The 19,424-nt window shown below is 29.0% G+C and overlaps 1 protein-coding gene across 3 annotated transcripts; it reads left to right on the forward strand.

The window, feature by feature from the left end:
• Window positions 1-102: 102 nt before the first annotated feature.
• On the forward strand, window positions 103-19,133 carry LOC118066106 (potassium voltage-gated channel subfamily KQT member 1-like). Of its 3 annotated transcripts, none has more exons than XM_035081896.1 (14): window positions 103-521; window positions 3,535-4,087; window positions 6,690-6,780; window positions 8,325-8,451; window positions 9,015-9,190; window positions 9,980-10,120; window positions 10,940-11,050; window positions 11,482-11,688; window positions 12,838-12,858; window positions 14,815-15,032; window positions 15,295-15,405; window positions 16,020-16,176; window positions 16,848-16,970; window positions 17,448-19,133. In XM_035081896.1, the coding sequence occupies exons 1-14, from the start codon at window positions 212-214 to the stop codon at window positions 17,547-17,549; spliced, it is 2,448 nt and encodes an 815-aa protein (XP_034937787.1). In that variant the 5' UTR covers window positions 103-211; the 3' UTR covers window positions 17,550-19,133. The 3 variants fall into 3 exon arrangements, with proteins under 3 accessions (XP_034937787.1, XP_034937788.1, XP_034937789.1); XM_035081897.1 differs by having other exon boundaries at window positions 15,313-15,405; XM_035081898.1 differs by lacking the exon at window positions 12,838-12,858.
• Window positions 19,134-19,424: the final 291 nt, after the last annotated feature.

The following is a 19,424-nucleotide window of genomic DNA, read 5'->3' on the forward strand; positions in this document are numbered from 1 at the left end:
GCAGATGTTTCAAATTGACGGAACGATTATCATTAGACAAAGATAGAAATATTTGACTAGTTGAAACACATATTTCAAAGTGTACTTTTAAAGATTGTTTAAGTGTCCTAAAGTCAAAAGCAATGAAGATTCAGCTTATCTTCACGTGGTTCCCGCTCGTCAGCCACGAAATGTTGAGTGTGGCGGTACGACTGGGAAAGTGGACGTCGGGATGTTGCAAACTGTTATGCTAAGTTGCGAACCGGGACGTGGTAGACACGAACTTTATCCCGGATTTATTCATCGTCCACGATTCAGGATGAATCGAGGAGAGCAAGAGACATTATTTAGACAGAGTAGACAGTTAACGAGAATTGTACCATCACGCGAAGATCTAGTACTCAGTGTACTTAAATCACCAATAAATCAACAACAGCAGCAGCAACAACAACAATTTCTACACCCACATTATTCACACAACCCACAGGAGCATCACGTCAATTGCCAAGCTCATCAAACTCATAAAAGATGTTCTCATCAAGGTATTCAAGACCCGATCAATAATCTGTTATCAAAAAAAAATTATTATACCTATCAATTTTCTCTATTTTTTGATTTTAAAAATATTTTATCATTTTTAATTAATTATCAATGAGAAAATTTTTAATTAAATTACTTTAATTAAAATTTTAAGACACAAAGAAATCAAAACATTGCATTGACCTCACAAAGTTTCAGTCATTTTCTGCAGGTTAATTTTATGAAAGCTATTTTTGTTTTATTATAATATGAACCAATTGATTTCATGGAAAATATATAGGAAACAAATTATCTGTAATCTAGTTTTAAAGTTCCAACTGTCGAGTAATAATAAAATATTGAAGCTAATCATGTTAATTATCTTCAAAGTGCATACTTGTTTATGATATTATCTGGAGTTATCTATATTTTTAACTATTTTCATTCTTCATTATCTCTCATTGTTTGTAAAATAACTTGAATTATCATTGAAATAGGTTGCTACAATATTCAAATTAATCTGATAGTTTCGTTTGATGCATGATTATCGTCGCATTACAGTATTTTGTTTGATCTTGGTGAATGTCAGTAGTATGACTCAACGAGTGGGTCAATTGAAACAGCTAGCTCTTGAACTAGTAAGTCTAGTAGTACAATCATTCCACTTAACTGCTTCTAAATAAGTGTAAATCATGAAACATTAAAGATTAAATAAACCAAAGCGTTCTGATAGTTCTTTTCAATATTCTAGGTCATGAATACCATGACCACAAGCATTTTCGAGCGATGATTTGTAGAATAATATCGAAGGGTGAACCAGTCTTTATTTCATTATTACAATTTAAGTCAATTGGTTTATAAAAGCCATGTACTTTGATGTAGTATGTATAAATATAAATGATTCAGCTATAATTTTTTACGTTTAATATCACATTGAATAATTTAACTACACCATGTATACGTAGATAATACAGGTAAAATTATTTATTAATATGAGAAAGTAGTTTAATAATATGAATAACATTTACATTATTAATGTTTCTTTTATCGTTAATATGTTTATTCATTTCATGAAATATAGGGTTTTATTGAAACATAAATATTAATACATATGCTGTATAAATATAATATTAAATAATAAAATTTTACATCTAATTTTCTGTAGTTAATCGTTTTAATGCTATTTATTTTCAACATGATAAAATACTCTTTAGTTTTTTATATTAAATGTTAATGTGTTATTAATGAGTTAAAAATAGCGGTTTATAATAAAAAAAAACTCTTCTCAGACGGTACTATTTATCAACGATTCGTTGATAATCCAAATACCAATTTTCTACGTTTCAATTATTTTTGCTATTAAACCTAATCCAGCTATATTTACTGAACAGTTTAATCTAGTGTCTTGTCAACTTGGCCGCATCTCGTTAATTTCGAGTTTCTTTGCAATTATAAACTTCATCGTCTTCAACATTTTCTGGTAGTCTTGTTTTATCGTTAGAAATTCTCCTATCTCTTAATTTACAGATCCGACAACCTCGACCACGAACAAACGTTTTATCCGGTTTCGTATCTTGAATAAGGAGATGATGCAGTTCCGATTCATTTTTGCTTTGTTCCTTTGTTCTCATCGATGATATTTTTCTATGTCTATTATTTACCGGATATAACAAAATATTAATCTCATATACTATGATTAGTTGTCATGTATTTGTCTTGTAATATATTTATTACCTTATTGCATTTTATTGTAAATGTAATATAATAAATATCTCCATTGTCGTGTTAAACATAAACGTTGTAGAGTTATATGAAAAAACATTACTCTATTATTGAATACTTATTGGTATTTGTTCATATCTACTATTGTGACCCAAATGGAAAATGTATTTATTGTTATGCTCTCATAATACTTAATAATGATAATTGTATTTAAAGATAGATATTTTTAGTAACAAATCGAAATGTATATATCTGTCATATAAGAAGAGAATGTATTATTCAAGCGCACTTTACAATATTTGAAATAGGTGGTTGTTTTAAAATCAATATTAATTGTTATAATTTCTATTTTTACTTTTCTCATTGGGTATAAGGATAAATTGATTCTTAAAGTCAGACTCAATAGACATTATCAGTATTTATAAATAACACGGGTCAGTTGAATTGTTATTTAGCTTCTTTCTACATCTGCAAATGTCGAAGTGCATTTCTAGTCCAAGTTGAAAAGATCTACCAAAATGATTACAATGTCTCCTTCTTAAGAAGAACTTGATGAAATTTCTAAACTTCATTTCATGGCTTACACAGTTTCTGATTGCGTCAATTTAAATAATTCAAACAAGATTTCAGCTGAATTTTATCAGAAGCTCAACCTCAATGAGTTTTCGTGTCAAGTTTCTCCAAGTTGTTGATACTCCATTGTTACTGAAGTTATATTAATTATCTTGTTGATTTTTGTTCTATCAATAGTACTCGGTGGTAACAGTTTATTTTACAGATATTGTAGTTTAGACGAAACACCTCTGAGAGTTGGAATTGATTCAGGTGGTCAGAGAAATATATTTGTTTAGAATAATAAAAAAAAATCTAATATATATCTTATTGCTTTTCTCTTGAGATTAGGTTTGTAATGTCGATATGTTACGACAGAATCCAATTCAATATTTAGTTTGAATGAAATGCTATCTTTTAAAATTCAGTAAGAAAAGCTAGGTAGGGTAAATAGACATTTCGGTAAGATATTTCTCCGGGGAATAAAAATTTTTCTTATGTGCTTAGTTTTTCAATATAAAATTTGCGATTCAGTTTAATATTTTTCATATACGTATGCATATGAATTGTAAAAAATAAAAAAAGTAGTGATTGACCTTTAGCATTTTTGCTTGAGAATTTCGATTAAAAAAAATTCAATTGCTTGATAAAAAATTCATTCAAGTTAAAGTTCACTGCAATGTTTTGATTTCAAAAAACTTTTTTACAAAGTATACATCTACAATGATACTATAAAAAAGGAAAAACAAAATAAATTCCTAGATCACGCTTACAACGAAAGTCTTCCAAACACAAAAGAACAGAGTGCAAGGTTATCAGAAAAACGATACAGTGCAGCAGCAGCTTATGCAGCTCTCCATGGAAGTGAAGATGAGCTTGTTGCTGGTGAATCTGAAGATTTAGCATTAAAGACCCCAGGCAGTGAAACTGAGGATACTGATAACGGGAATACTGCTGATGAACCACCAAGGAAGTTTACTTTCTTACGACGATTTCGATCACCGAGATTTGGCGAGGCACACCATAAAAGGGTGCCTACGCCAATGAAAAGGAAGCATCGACGTAAAAAAAGTAAAGATGATATCATCAACAGAGACGTGAATGATGTAGGGGGTGAAGAAGAGGAAGAAGAGACACCAATTCCTGTTCAGGCTGGTGTTCCTGATCCTTATTATCCAATCTATTTACCAATTGATCAGGCTTTCAAAGCGAAATACGTATTTCATCACAAAAAGGGCAAGACTTTTCAAGAAAGACTTTACGTTTTCCTAGAACATCCTGGTGGATGGATTTGCTTCGTCTATCATTTTACCGTGTAAGTATTTGTGACCTTTTTCGTGATAATTTTTTTATATTCATAAAAATCTATTCACAGGTTTATAAAGATAGATTGAATTTTTCAGTTTGATCAACAAAAATAATTGCATTTGTTAAATAATAATATTTTTGGGTAGGCAGATATAAAAAATTGATGAATATCCTTTAATAACCTTTTCTACTAACGATGAATAATTGTTTATCAGCATTATTTGTATTTAACTGATGCATCAACTACGTTATTTATTAATTAATCAATGACCTAACAAGACTTAATTGAGTGATTAATTTAACATGCATGACTATGTAAAATCACCAATCCAAGCATATTTTGACAATTATCTCCCGCAGCTGTTATTCATCATACCATAGTATAATATATTTGTCGTATTAAAATGCAAACAATGGCATAACTAAGAAAAATCAATTCATGTTGCAACTCCTGTGGCAATTTTCTTATGATAAGCATTAATATTTACTCTACTTTGTCTAACCTACATCAACATACATTTTCCATAACTTCAAAGTATTATAAATGCGATACTAATTTTATCATTTTTCAGATGACTTATTTGGAGAAAATTCCTTAAACTATTCGTGTCTTTGTGAATTTTTTTTTAAATAAATTTTATTTTTCACTCTTTGTTATTCTTCCTTTGAACTTTTTTAAAAAGAAATCAATAAAATTTATTATGAAATTTATTGTTTCAATATTTATTTATATAAAGAATTTCGCTATAATTTTAATGTTAATAAAATAAAGACATAAACGATTGAGTTCTATTGATAAATGCAGTGAATTGTGAAATGTCTGTGTGTTCCAAAGTAATTCGGAAATAAATTATATTTCAATCATTCGGTAACGTATGAAAAAATATTTAATTATTCAATGTTAATTTCAATTCCTTTATGGAAAATTTATTTACAATAATTTGAACAGTTAAATATTTTCTACAAAATTTTAATTATTTCTCTTGCTTATTTAATATATTTTTTGATTAATTATTTTCTCGATATTTCAAAGCTGATGATAAAACTGTAAAGAAACTAAAGTAAACTAACGATGAAATTGAAGAACTAATGAGAGTACAAGTATTTATTTACACTTCTATTAAATTTTAAATGGTTTGGTAAGTTGATTGCTCATTTAGAAATCAAGTGATTAACGATAATGATAAATTTATCACCAATGAAATCTCTGAAATGATTTCTTCCAGCATTGATTATTTAGTATAACAGTATTGCCGTATGTATCTGTCATGGAAAAATAATTGCAGACTTTTTCAAACTTGAGTGTGATAACGTACACATAGCTTCATATAAATCCGATATTTTCAACATATAGTCTATTTTCCGAATCCAAAACTCCAATTTCCCTTTAACCACGTTTGCTGTATCCGTTGACGAATTCAGTTTCAGGATTTGGTTTCATGACGAATCAATAGAGAATTGTACATTTAGTTGAATTTTTCAAACAATAAAAATTTGTCGAGTTCCTGAATTTCCAATTTTTCATTCTTAATTAAAAAATTTTTTATTATCAAAATTTTTCTCTCCGATTTTCAGCCCTTAATTAACGCAGATTCTGTAAAACTATTGAGAAAGTTGAGGTATGGTTCTAAAAAAAAAAAAGGTTGGGTGAAACAAAGACAATTATCCCATAGTAGGTCGACGAAGGTGACCCACGAGCTCGACAGGTACTAGTTGAAGTAAAACAAAAATTATGGAACCTTGGCACGCCATCCCGCGAAAAGAGAATGAGAGTGGGTTTCCTTTATGGTTGATTAGTTGTGTTCAACTTCTATTCGTTAACTCCATCACGCTAAACGATAGCGACGAGGCATTTTTCTCAGTAGAAGTGACATGTAAAATGGAGTGCATGTCTCGATAAATAGCTCAAATAGGATGTGTGAAGCTTTCCATCCTACAAAACACTTCAGTTAACTAGAATTTAATCAGTGCCGTACTTTAAGAATGTCGGAAGTTACCAATTTATTTTCTTATCCTCTCTTTTTTCTTTCCTACTAGAATGAATTTAACATCCTGGATAATTGCTATAGAATTATAGCTCGCTATGAATCTACTTTGTGGATTTTCATGTTCACAAAAGCATAAAAACATCGACGGTATCAAATTAAAGATGAAATTTACCCTGCTTTTAATGATATACCTAATACTTGTCTTACAAATTCTCCAATGTACAATTTTCCAATCTTATATACACTAGTTCATTTCTCTAAGGAATTAATCAGCTTGACATTCTCCATTTACATACAGCAATCACACACAAGCTTATTATGTTTTGATAAGCTTTACCACCGACCTTTTCTAGATACTTCTATCTTCTTCAATATGCTGTGAGTACGCTACAAATCATTTGTACGTGCTAACAATTTAAATGACTTTTCTCTTTACGTTTACTTGAGTATATTTATATATCTTTGAGTAATAAATTTTGTTATACTGGAAAAAAATGAAGAGCACATAAATAAATTGAAACTGGGTTCTAATCTTTTATCTACTTTTAAATTCATAGAGTAGAATCAGTTTTATACTGCTATTATATTCCATTTTTAACAGATGTCAAATTTTTATTTCAGGTTCATGGTGGTATTGGTGTGCCTCATATTTAGTGTTTTGTCTACGATAGAGCAATACAGTACATTTGCTAATGAAACTTTATTTTGGATGGTAAGTTATTATTTTTCAAAAATTTCAATTCTATTTTAAATTGTAACTCTGAAATTTTTTATTTTTCATATTTTATAATATTTTTCCGACATACATGGAATAAATAATTGACATTATAGAAATAGAAAAAAATTCCAGAAAATCCAGTTATCAATTTGGAGTTTTCAAGAAAAGAATCTATCTCAGATTCTCTTTTACAATATAAAATTTCTGCAGGCAAATGCATGTATATTTACTTTCCAATTCTTTACTGTGTGTAAATATATGTGTATTCTTATAAATTCTTTGCTCTTATGTTCTCTTTGCTCACTAAAAGAAGTCTATTGCTAGAGAAGTTCATAGAATGTAGTAAAGTAGAGGATCCTCACTAATTAATCAATTTTTACTCCAAGTGCAAGTGACATTGCTAGAACTCTAAGTTCTCTTTTGCACACATATACTCTTTTCACAGTCCATATTTCAAAGTTTATGATTAAACTTGATATATGTGACATTTACGTGAAGTTAATATGATAAGATTTTTCTGTCTATACTAGACTTCTCATAAGTACATTAACAATTCATCAATATTGCACTGTGTTTGTTTTAGAATAATCAATATTCTGCAACGTTTGTTTGCATCAAATTAGTCAACCCATAATTAAATCATGAAAGTTATTTGTCAATATGCTATTCAAGGGCTGTTCTCATAAAAAGAGATCAAATAAACATCATCATCAATTTTTTTAATCATTCAATTTCCTTTTTTTTTACCAGGATTATTAGAAAATTCTAACCATGTAATTAATTTCTGTAGACTGAACGCTTATGCATAAATTGAAGTATATAGAAAATTTAAAAAAAAATCGCGAACATGAATGTAAAGTTGGTAAATCCTTATTATAAATTTCCTTATATCATGTTTTTCATGTTTCGTAATTAGTTTTTTAATATGTTTATCAATAAGAATTTGGAGTTAAAAATGATATCGAAGAAGAAATTTATTAAATGTACTAAGATAACTTGATATTTATTGACTTTCATCCAATTCCGCTATTCAACAACTAAAATGTTTTCTGGTTCTGATAAGTAGTCATTAAGATAAATTTAGACCTTTTGATTGTAACATCGAAAAATATATTTATCGAAGAAATGAACTCATGTAGAATCACGAATTCGTAAGTCATTATGTCTGTGGTGTAAATGACAACTAAATAAACGAACAGATATTTTCCTAGAGACTTTTTGACCTTCTGATATATCGTTATCCAAACGTTCATAGAAATTAAGTAGAGTCATTTTCATTTCTATGTCAGTGTTTTTATATCACAACTGAAATGATAAAAAGCAAAAAAAGAAGACTATCAGAAAGGGAAATTGATTTTTGGGGCATAAAGATAGACTAGAATAAATATCATTCTTTTTTAACAATGAATATAAAAAAATAATCTATTTTTACATTTTAACTACATGAAGAAATAGATTGTATGGATACTTTAATTATATTTGATTCTATGTCTATGAAATGATATTGTTGATAATTGTCTTCGTTATATTTTTCACAGGAAATATGTTTGGTGGTGTTCTTTGGTGTTGAATATTTGGTGAGATTGTGGAGTGCTGGATGTAGATCAAAGTACATGGGATGTTGCGGACGGTTTCGATTCATACGAAAACCAATATGTATAATAGGTAAATATCTAGAATAATTTATCTTTTTCAAACTTTTGTACATGTGTATTTTTATTTCATGACAGAGAATAGTAAAAATAAAACTTACTAGTTTTGCTTAGAAATGTATGATTATTTATTGAAGAACATTTCAAATAGTTGGACCCACCTGGAAGTATAATTTTAATATCTATTTTAGAATACAGAGTTTGGCTATAGATGGTTATATTTTTACAAATACAAAACAGGGTCTAGAGACTGTTATAGAATGACGCCAAAATGTCAACTATCAGGAAACGTTTCTTTTCGTTTTTCTCTAGAGGATTCACATCCTCGATGTCTTCTGTCAGTGTAAAGAAGTTGAAATATTATTGGCACACTAGAGGACACTATAGAATTTTTATCTCATGTATTACGGACAGTAATCTTGAAACTTTTATGACTTAACTCTGTGATTTTATATTGAATGTTCGACCGTTTTTTTAAAACTATGATTTGATTTCATACTTTTTTGTCTTTGCTGAAAAGTAATAGACTTTCATCGTGTTTTATGATGTGGATCAATGATGTGATTTCCATTGCAGATTTAATCGTTGTCGTGGCGTCGATGGTTGTGCTGTCAGTTGGAAGCAATGGACAAGTTTTCGCGACCTCTGCAATCCGCGGTATCCGCTTCCTGCAAATTTTACGAATGCTTCATGTCGATCGTCAAGGGGGAACCTGGCGGTTACTTGGTTCTGTTGTGTTTATTCATCGTCAGGTGCAGTGTAACTTCATAAATCCGATGAGAAAAAAATTTTAGTTTGTTTTATCTATTTACAAACAGCTTATATTTTCAGAAGTCAATCTGCAAGTTTCAGGACATTTTAATTTAACTTTGTTGAAAAAAATCATCTTTTTCTAAATCGATAATTGTCTATTACTATTTTCGACGTTCTATGTTATTTGAAGAAACTTTTTAATTCTTTTTTTTTTTTTTTTTGTTGAAAAGTTTAATTTTAAAATCGGCAGTAAAAAAAAATTCGTTGAAAAAAATTTATGAACTCAAAAATAGCCACGGGCTATCTTCAAGATATAACAATATATTATAAATTTTATTTGAAGTAAAACTGAATACAATAGTCTTTTTCAAAATTTATATCAATAGTAATTTTGTTTTAATGAGAATTTAAATTATTTGAAAATAAATACATAAGCCCTAAAGGATTTTAAGCTTCGAAATGTTCATATTATAAAAAAATAAATTACGTTTTTCATAATTTAATAAATAATTGGTTAAACTTGTGGATCGGAAATAAAATTTGATTCATATCTTTTATGAACTGTAATTACGGAATGGTTTAAAAACTATTATAAATTTAGTTTTACGAAGATATAATATACTATAATAATGTCAGAGCAATTACATGCAATCTGTTTTTATAGTTATATTTTAGCAAAAAATACCAAGCAGAAAAAATACAAGTTCAATTAGAATGTGCAATTACAGAAAAAATATACTTAAAAGCTATTAAATAATATGAAAATATTTTATTTCTGTTTGTTTTAGGAATTAATTACAACCCTGTACATAGGATTCCTAGGTCTTATTTTTAGCAGTTATTTCGTTTATCTTGCTGAAAAAGATGCCGTTGGACCTGACGGAAAAACAGATTTTTCAAGCTATGCAGATGCTCTGTGGTGGGGTGTGGTACGTATTTAATTATTATTGATTAGACTAAAATTTCATTGTTGAATCTAATTGACATTATAAATTGAATATAATTATCTTAACGTATCGTATATGCTTGAAACTTGATAAACGGATAATTCTAGACAATCCCGTGTCAATATGTGAGATGCATTCATCATGAGAATTCTGGATATTGATACCTTCTGGACAATACATATCTATTTCTATGATAGCTGTTTATCCTTAGTTGAAACAAAGACTGGTCCATCTGGACCAACATTGGACCATGCCTAAATACATTGGCCCAATTCTGAACTAGGAATGGACCAATCTTTGTTTCACTAAGGATGTATGTGTTGTACATAGATGTATTTGGATAATATTAGTCCAAATTGGGAACACCACTGTAACAATCAGCATCATTATACTGCTGCATTATTAAGTTAATTAAAGACTGGATATGGCACAAATCATTAGTATACAATTATTTTGTGTATTTCTAAGTTAAACTAATATTTTCTTACGATATTGCTTATTGGTTTTTTAATTGCGTTCATTCTTGATGTTTGGTTTCTTGTTGAATTTTTTTTTTTTAATTATGAAATAAACCATACTTGTAATTATGTTTCTACATTTTTTAAAAATATTTTTTAAGCTAAGGAAATTAATTTATGTTCATATAAAAAGCGTAAATAATGTTTAAAGTTCTATGGTAAATGTAAAGTTAGGTTTCTTCAGAAATTCTAATATTTATTTAATATCATAAATTAATTGATAGTAATTTGATTGAGATATGTTACGGTGTTTTCTTGTATTAATTTTTTAATTTATTTTTAGATTACTGTGACCACAATAGGATATGGTGACACAGTGCCACAAACATGGATGGGGAAAATTGTGGCATCATGTTTCAGCGTATTCGCCATATCATTTTTCGCACTTCCGGCAGTAAGTTACCATTACATATTCTTCCATTACGTATAATTTTGAAAATTATTAAAAAAAAGTATTGATAATCATAATAAATAATTTTACATAATAATTGTAAAAAATTGTTAAAATATTTGCGACCTACATGTCATCGAATATTCGATACGCGTCATCATGACGACGAGGTTCACAGACATTATGAACTTTCTGAAAGTTCTTCATGCGGGCAAATATAAACGTTGGTGGACTAATATTAAGTTTCAGTTTAGGAGAATGAGTAGTTAAACAAAAGATTGACGGAGTAGTTTTGATAACATACACAAAATTTTCTTAAACTTGTTTGTAAACTCCATAGAAAATATTCAATTTAAAGTTAAAATTATGAATTTCTTGTTTATCTTCGGCTTAATGTTATAAATAGAAAGTCACTTACAAGAAATATTTTTCAGGGAATACTCGGTTCTGGTTTTGCGCTGAAAGTGCAACAAAAACAACGTCAAAAGCATTTTAACCGACAGATACCAGCGGCTGCTATGTTGATCCAATGTCTATGGCGTTGTTATGCCGCAGACAAAGCCATCAACAGTGTAGCAACGTGGAATATTTACATAAAAGATCCAGCCCCTGCCGGTCAACCCTCAACACCACTTGGAAAGGTGAGCACTCAGTTAATACTCATTCCTCAAGTAGACGTTAGCTGTTGACTGTCAATGTTATTAGTTGCTTCTGATGTTCTTGAACGTTGGTAACAAAAAAAAATGCTGTTTTTTGCCATGGAAAAAAACCTTAGTTGAATAACCCAAAGTGCGTGTCCTATCGTGATCGTTATTTACTCAATTTTGACCGCACTTGCAAATCTGATGAGCATTTTTGATGAGCCAGCTTTTGCAGGCTAAGAAAATTTTCCAAGTTGAATAAATATTATTAACTACATTTCACCCCTCCCCATTCCTTTTAGATTATGAAAAAGGCCAAAAATTAAAAAAATGATATAGTTATCATTTTTCCAATATATTATTTTTTTTTGCCAATCAAAAAATTAAATGTGCACTTTGAATTTTTTTTCTTAGCCACAGGCAAATTTGTAGATGAAATAAAATCAATTATAAATGGTTTCTCGTACAGTATGAATGAAAAAACATTCATTTTATACTGTCTATTATTCTATTAATAGAAAAATAAAATAAAATGAAAATAAATGTTTAATAATCAATTAATTAATTTCCAATTTCGTCATGAGTATTTGTTCAAAATAATTAGTTTTATCATGGAAAAAAGTAAATTGCATAAAGACCGTTGATTGAAAAGCTCTTCCAGCTATAATTTCAAATATTTATATATTAAAATATTTTCGATCATTATTAAAATTTTATATTAAAACAATGGTCGGTCTTTCTTTTCAATAAACCTGAATCTTTTTTGTATAAAATAATTAATGATAACAGTTGCAAAAGTACTTTATCAAAACTTTAACATAAGTTATTGCATCAGGAACTTTTTAGTAGGTCTCTTTTTGCTTCAACATCGATGTTACCCGGCTCAGAGTAGAAAACTCAGTGCTTTGTGTGGTTACTAATACGATATAATATCAAAGAAATGAAAGGAGATTTATAAATACTCAGTTACAACTTTAATGATAGCTTTCTTACGTTTACTTGTGAAATCCATTAGATCCTTTCACCACATACAGAAAATTATAAGTCTCTGAGCCAGGTTTAACGATATAGTTTTAATTATGAATTTATTACCTACCTCAAAAGTTTATGGTAGGCCAACATTGATAAAACAACCGTAATGTATTTCAGTTGATTTGTGTAAAGAAGATGGTATGTAAATGGTTTAGATTATTTGAATTTTTCAGTCTCTAATGCATGTTTTATTCTATATAATACCTTCTAAACACTTTAATACTATAACACATAAAATAAAACACATATAACTTGTTAACAATCTGCAATTATTTAATCAATTACAAATTAAAAATTTTATCAAAACATCAATATACAAGTTTATTATTTTATCAAAAATTAATTAATACAATAGGTACACAAAAAATAATTAGAAATAATTCACTATTAAAATTTTCTGATGCATAAACATTTTTATCGATGTAGATCAATTTTCATTTCAAAAATGTTACTAGGACGCCCACATATTGAACCAATAATATTCATCATTTGAAATAATTGTTATTTATCTGACAATAAAACGCCCACATATAGATAGAACGGAATATACTCTTTCAACAATATTCACCTATAGTTTCAAATGACAGTTATGGTCCTCTCTTGTCATAAGAGATTCAAACTAAGAGTAAAATATATGTATATTTGAAAAATGAAGTATGTTCATTTCTAGTTATGAGTATCTATAAATAGGAATAGCTCATAATAACAATTATCTTTCAATACATGATGATTATAAACAATACTGTAGCATTATTATTATAATAGATATTTGTATTTTTGTTATTACTGTTATTATTTTCATTGTGATGGTAATAGAAAAGTTATAAATACTTGGTATCCTACTAGAAGTATTAGTAGTAGTTGAAGTATAATCTATGTTTTATGTGATGACTGGCGAATGAAATCAACATATATGTACGTTTGTGAATTGAATGCGAATCTAATGTCTGTTAATGTTGCAAAGAGGATTTAGAACAAGAGAGGGCCATAAACCAACGCGTCATGATGTACACTTTTAATATTTATAAAAACCCATTTTAATGAAAATTAATAATAGTCGTAATCTAATATGATGAATGATGATTTTTTTAATTTAGAAAGTAAAAAGAAAAAATATTCTTCTGCTGTAATAGATTAATAATCTCTTTTGACAAAAGTTGTAATTTTTTGAGAAAATCTATCGATGAAGAAAATTGAGTCTGGAAATACAACAGTAAAAAAGTCCATCAATCTGGTCAGCATATATTGTATAGGGTTTCTACAGTTCTTTTCTGTGAATACCATGAAAATCAAACCTAGCGCAGAAATGGATTTCAGATCTATTGTAGCAGAAGAATATTTTTTTTCTTCATGTAGTAGAACTATAGTGTCAATATTGTTATGCTTCAAATATTATTTACTGTATAATGCAAACAGAAAGTTATAGTTTGAATGATTAAGAAACTATTTTAAGTTATTTCGGCACATTTATTTCTGTTGAATTGTTGCGATTATAAACTAATGTCAATATATGTCTACGTTGCTTTGAAGTATTTAGTTCGAAGGATTTGCTATTGCTGCATGTGCATGAATTATTAATATTGTGTAGTGCATTTATATCAGCCTATATTTTCTATGTGTAACATCTAACCGGCTAGCCAGATTTAGAACAAAGAAGATGAAAAGCAAAACGGATTTTCCGCTATGTAACAGGAAACTTACCCTACTCTCAATGCACGCTAAACCATGCGATGAATGCAGTGTTGAAATTTCACAATCTGCTTTTTTCATAGTGTTCAAGTATAGAATTAATTGAAACATTAATATTTACTAACGTAAATTAGTGGAAGAAACAATTTTCATTCTAATAAATGAAAATAAAAAATTAAGTGCTTTTTTCATTAAGTAATTAAGTTCATCGCATCGATCGAATTGGGGTTACGTGGGGTAAATAGTGTCCTGTTACTAAGGGAAAATTGAAGGGCTTATTGAGGGAGGGAAGTCATCAGTGATTACTGGAAGAAAAATCTTTAGAAAATGGAAGTAGACTAGTGCATGTTGTGTTCGACGTGTTGTAATGGGAGGGCACCGGGGGTTCAGTCTCTGATGATTCAGGTGGCAAAAAAGGCGAGTGTGCTGAAACGTCGAAAGTCACGTAATCGAATGGAGGTCCAAGGTCAACAGCAGCAGATACCAGCTTTGCCTCCTGTCACAGCATCTAGTGGTACTGCTGGACAAACAGATAGCCAACGAATTGACAACGAGGGAGATGTAGTTTTTTATATGGAAGAACCCAAAGCCGGAACGCCTAACAGAGCTAGAAGAGACAATCGGTGAGTTGCTTTTTTTTATTATACCTTTAAAAGCTAGTGGACAGATTAATTCAAAAGCTTTTAAGTTTATTTGTTCAAGTACTTCCCATTGTCTCACGAGCTTTTCTAGAGTGAGTGCTTTGTGATTAATGCTTGTCAATTGATTGAACGAACATTAACTCAATGATACTTGAAACAAGTAGGTACCTGTTTCATCAAACTACTCACTCTAGACGGCGTTAAATATGAACAAAGAAACAGTTTTGAATCCAATGATGAGTAGCGTATTTCCTATTTCTAGGGGTAGCTTATTCACATCACAAACGAGTTCAGTGACAGAGGCTGCCAGCGATGAGATCGATATTGACATCGAAGAACCCCAAAGAGTTACAACGTGAGTATTAACTATTTGATACAGCCAAAAGGCATTTAAATACTCCAAAAGCTTTTACGTTGGCATTTTTATTCCATGTCAGAATTTCAGTAAACCTCGAATTTTTTCCCATCCTTTCAAAGAATAATTTTTATTCCTAGAATTTTATTTTTCTGATATAAAAGAAATTTTTCGCAATTAAATTTACATAAAACATTTCACTAATCGATATGTTAAGTATTTTTGAATATTGAATAAATAAATGAAAAAATTTAAGCTAAAATATTTTTCTGTTTATTCACAAGTTTGTAATTGAATTCCAATAGAGATACATAAAATGAATAGAAATGAAACCAATATTCCTTGCAATCAACTTTGAAATTTTAATTCTAGTAGAATCTTTTGAACTTTTAGTTATCCTGATATTTAGTTGCATATTTAAAGAAAATTTATATTAAAAGAAAGTAAAAATTCAATTTAACTGTTGATAAAGTACCGTTTTAAAAAATCTAATAAAGATAAAAAATGTCGTAAAAGTACGTCACCGTTTCGTTTTGAGTGAAATATGGGCGTTAGTAAGTAACAAGACTACTGAACACTAAAAGATATACTGAGATATTTTTGGGGATTTTCAGACTCACTGAAGCACATCGAAATGCGATAAGAGCTATCAGAAAGATCAAGTATTTTGTAGCACGACGAAAATTCCAACAAGCAAGAAAACCATATGATGTTCGAGATGTAATTGAACAATACAGCCAAGGACATTTAAATATGATGGTGCGGATAAAGGTAAATACTGTAATTGTTCAGGTTTTAGTTCATGATGAAACTATCATTTTAAAATAGTTATTTTATTCAGTAATTTATTTTAATGAATATTTCAAATCATTTCTCATTAAAATCGCAATGCTTTTAACGTTAGTAGACTTGTGTTAACGATGAAAATCGTGAAAGAGTTGCATTAAGTTAATTATTTTACGTAAAATGTTCTTTCTTTTGTAGTCAATGATGGTTTCTGAAGTATAAGAAAAAAGTTTGTTTCATAAATAAATGTTTATTCAATTAAAACAAAAAATCATGTTTGTTTGGAAAAAAAAATTTTTTACTCTCTGTAATGAATCATTTTTAATTACTAAATTAATGAAACATCAAACACAGTCATAAATTTTTGTTTAAATGAAAGAAAAATATAACCACATAAATTAGTAGTTTTTATTTTACTTCATTTCAAATTAGACAAAAAGTTTCATTAAAATGCCAATAAAGTATCAAGTTGCCAAATAATCTAGCTAGATTGGTAGCTTTTACTGACTTTACAACAGATGAAAGTGTAGAAGAAAAGATTGGAACTTTGATAAAAATGGACATGAAGATCCGTGGCTCTATTCAAGTCACGATGAAGCATTTATCTGTCGAAACAAGATGAGTTTCTCAATCGCAATATTGACGGCTGTTTGCAGGAGTTGCAGAGGAGATTGGATCAGACGTTGGGTAAGCCAGGTAGCTATCTAGCAGGAATCGACCGGGCTGGCAATGTAAAACCCATGACGATCGGCGCTCGCTTATACCGTGTCGAGCAGCAGGTGAGATACTAATTTGTCTGCTCATTTTATTTCGATCAATTTTCATTTCTTATTGACTTGTAATCATTTGTTTGCGAAATATTCTTGTAGGTACTAATTTGAAAAATCTTTTTTTACTTGTGTTCTTTTTGCTCTCAATTTACGTGATATTGCCTTCTCATTTTCTTTTTTTTTTTCGTGCGCACATTCGTCTGTATTCTTCTTTACAATAAAAGAAAGAGTAAACAAGAATCTGCATTTTGCTTTATATAAATTATTATTCACAAAAAAAATGTTAAAAAAACTGTAGCATCATTCACACATCTGTTGAATGCAAAAGAGAAAGTTTTTTTATTTCATTATTTTAAATCATGAAAATTAATAGCGACCTCATTAAGCACTGAAATGTTTTAGTAAATCTCAGTATTCACCTGCTTCCTGAGCACTGATTTTTAGTGAAACTTATGCAGCTGATGATGGTTAAATTGTTTTGTGCAGCTGGCTGTAATGGATAAGAAACTCGACCAACTGGTGTATGTATTAAATGCGATGGCTCAAAAGCAACAAATACCACTCAGAAGTATTGAAGATGAAGTGTAACAAAATGCCCTTAATATATTAACGTCAGTCTGACGTACTCGGATTTCACTGCGATTAACCATAGCTATCATAGTCTAGGAGTTCTCAGTGAAGCTTAGAAAAAGCTTGTGACTATTTCTAGAAAATTGGTTGGTTCAAGTTAAGGGGATTCGTGCATGTCAACGTTAACATAGAAAGCCTAGCTTCATGCTACTTTAACATGACGTCGTATTAAACATCAGCGAAATCGATTTTGTTAAGTAAGGGAAAAATTTCCAAGTGTAACATAGACATTTTCTAGTAATGTTGCAAAGAAAAAGTGTATACATGTCAAGATAGAAGAATGCTATATACATATATATGTATAGTTATAATGATAACTCTTAAAAATAAATGATAAGATAAAACGAGCAAAGCTTTCTGAAGAATAATTTATACGCACAGAAAAACTCGAAATAAATAAAAATACAACAGATCTCACATAAAACGTACATCAAGTACCAAACGTTATCGATTACATGAAAGAGATTCATTTAAAAAGGTTGACTTCATTAAAATCCCAATGGTAAGATGAAAGGATGATATAAAAAATTAAAAAAAGATATCGAATCGTTCGAATAATAAGTGTATCATAAATTATAAATCCAGCAATCGTCCTGTACTCTCGTAAAACGTTAGAGTAATTAATTACGATTCACTGATAAATTGTTTATATTAATTAAAGTTGTAAGTAGGTAATTAGTGATTTTCAATTACCAATAATTGGAATAGAATAAATAAATAAAATAATCGATGAGAATGGAGCATCTTATAGAAGTTAGTAGGCAACAGTTATTTTTTTGTTGGCGAAAAAATGACTGCGGATTTTTTTTACTTATTATACTTTAAACGTAATTAATAAAATATCACAAAAAATACTACTGCATAAGAATAGACACAAATTGTAAATATAATAGGTATATATTAGACACGTTGAATATGTAGGTGATAAGTTCTATAGGAAAAAGCTTCGAAAAATATTTTTAATAATATAATTTATCCGATTGAATAAATATATACATATAATGTAGGGTCCAAAGAAAAAAAATTCAATTTTATTGACAAATATTATTTATATTTCGGAGAGAAGGCACTTTTTATGGACCTTAGTGCAAAATAATGTCTCTATCGGCACAATTTGCGATAATGAAATGGGTTTGATGGCAAGAATTTAGCTGATGATAAAAATATTTATGACCATCATCAATGTACTGTAATTCGGCTGATGCTTTTATGAGATTATTACATCTTATAATGCGTGACTGCCTTTTCATACTGGTGCACTTTTGATACTGTTGACAATCGCGTTAATTAACGCTAGAACAGGTGCACAACAAGTAATAATTCTACTTAGTGAAATAACACTGCTTTGAGCATATTATTGTGCATACATTGCACACTCTATCGTGCCTCTTACTAATTTTACTTCACTATTAGACCATCAATTATAATAGGTTGATATGTGATTCGAATGATTATAATCACAAAGTTAGTAATTACAGTAATAATTAACTAAATAACTAGAATTAGTGGAAAATTATCATTTATCATTTATTAATATTTTTTGGACGCCTTTTTATTATATATGATTTAATTTAATTTTTAATAATAATTACAAGCAATAGTATGAGAACTTTAAATTTTATTATTACATTAATAATTACTAATAATGATAATAATAATAAAAGTAATAATGATGATAATAGATTATTAATTTTTTAATATTTTTGTAATGCTCATTTAATTTATTTTATGACAGATAAATAGATAGCAATTTAATTATGAAAATGCAAATATAATTATTAAACCGGTGGAGGATGACATAGTACTTTTCTAAGAAAAAATGATTTTATTAAT

The sequence above is a fragment of the Chelonus insularis genome, unplaced genomic scaffold (genome assembly GCF_013357705.1).
Source record: "Chelonus insularis isolate UGA/USDA-ARS -01 unplaced genomic scaffold, ASM1335770v1 contig_326_pilon, whole genome shotgun sequence".
Lineage (NCBI taxonomy): Eukaryota > Metazoa > Arthropoda > Insecta > Hymenoptera > Braconidae > Chelonus > Chelonus insularis.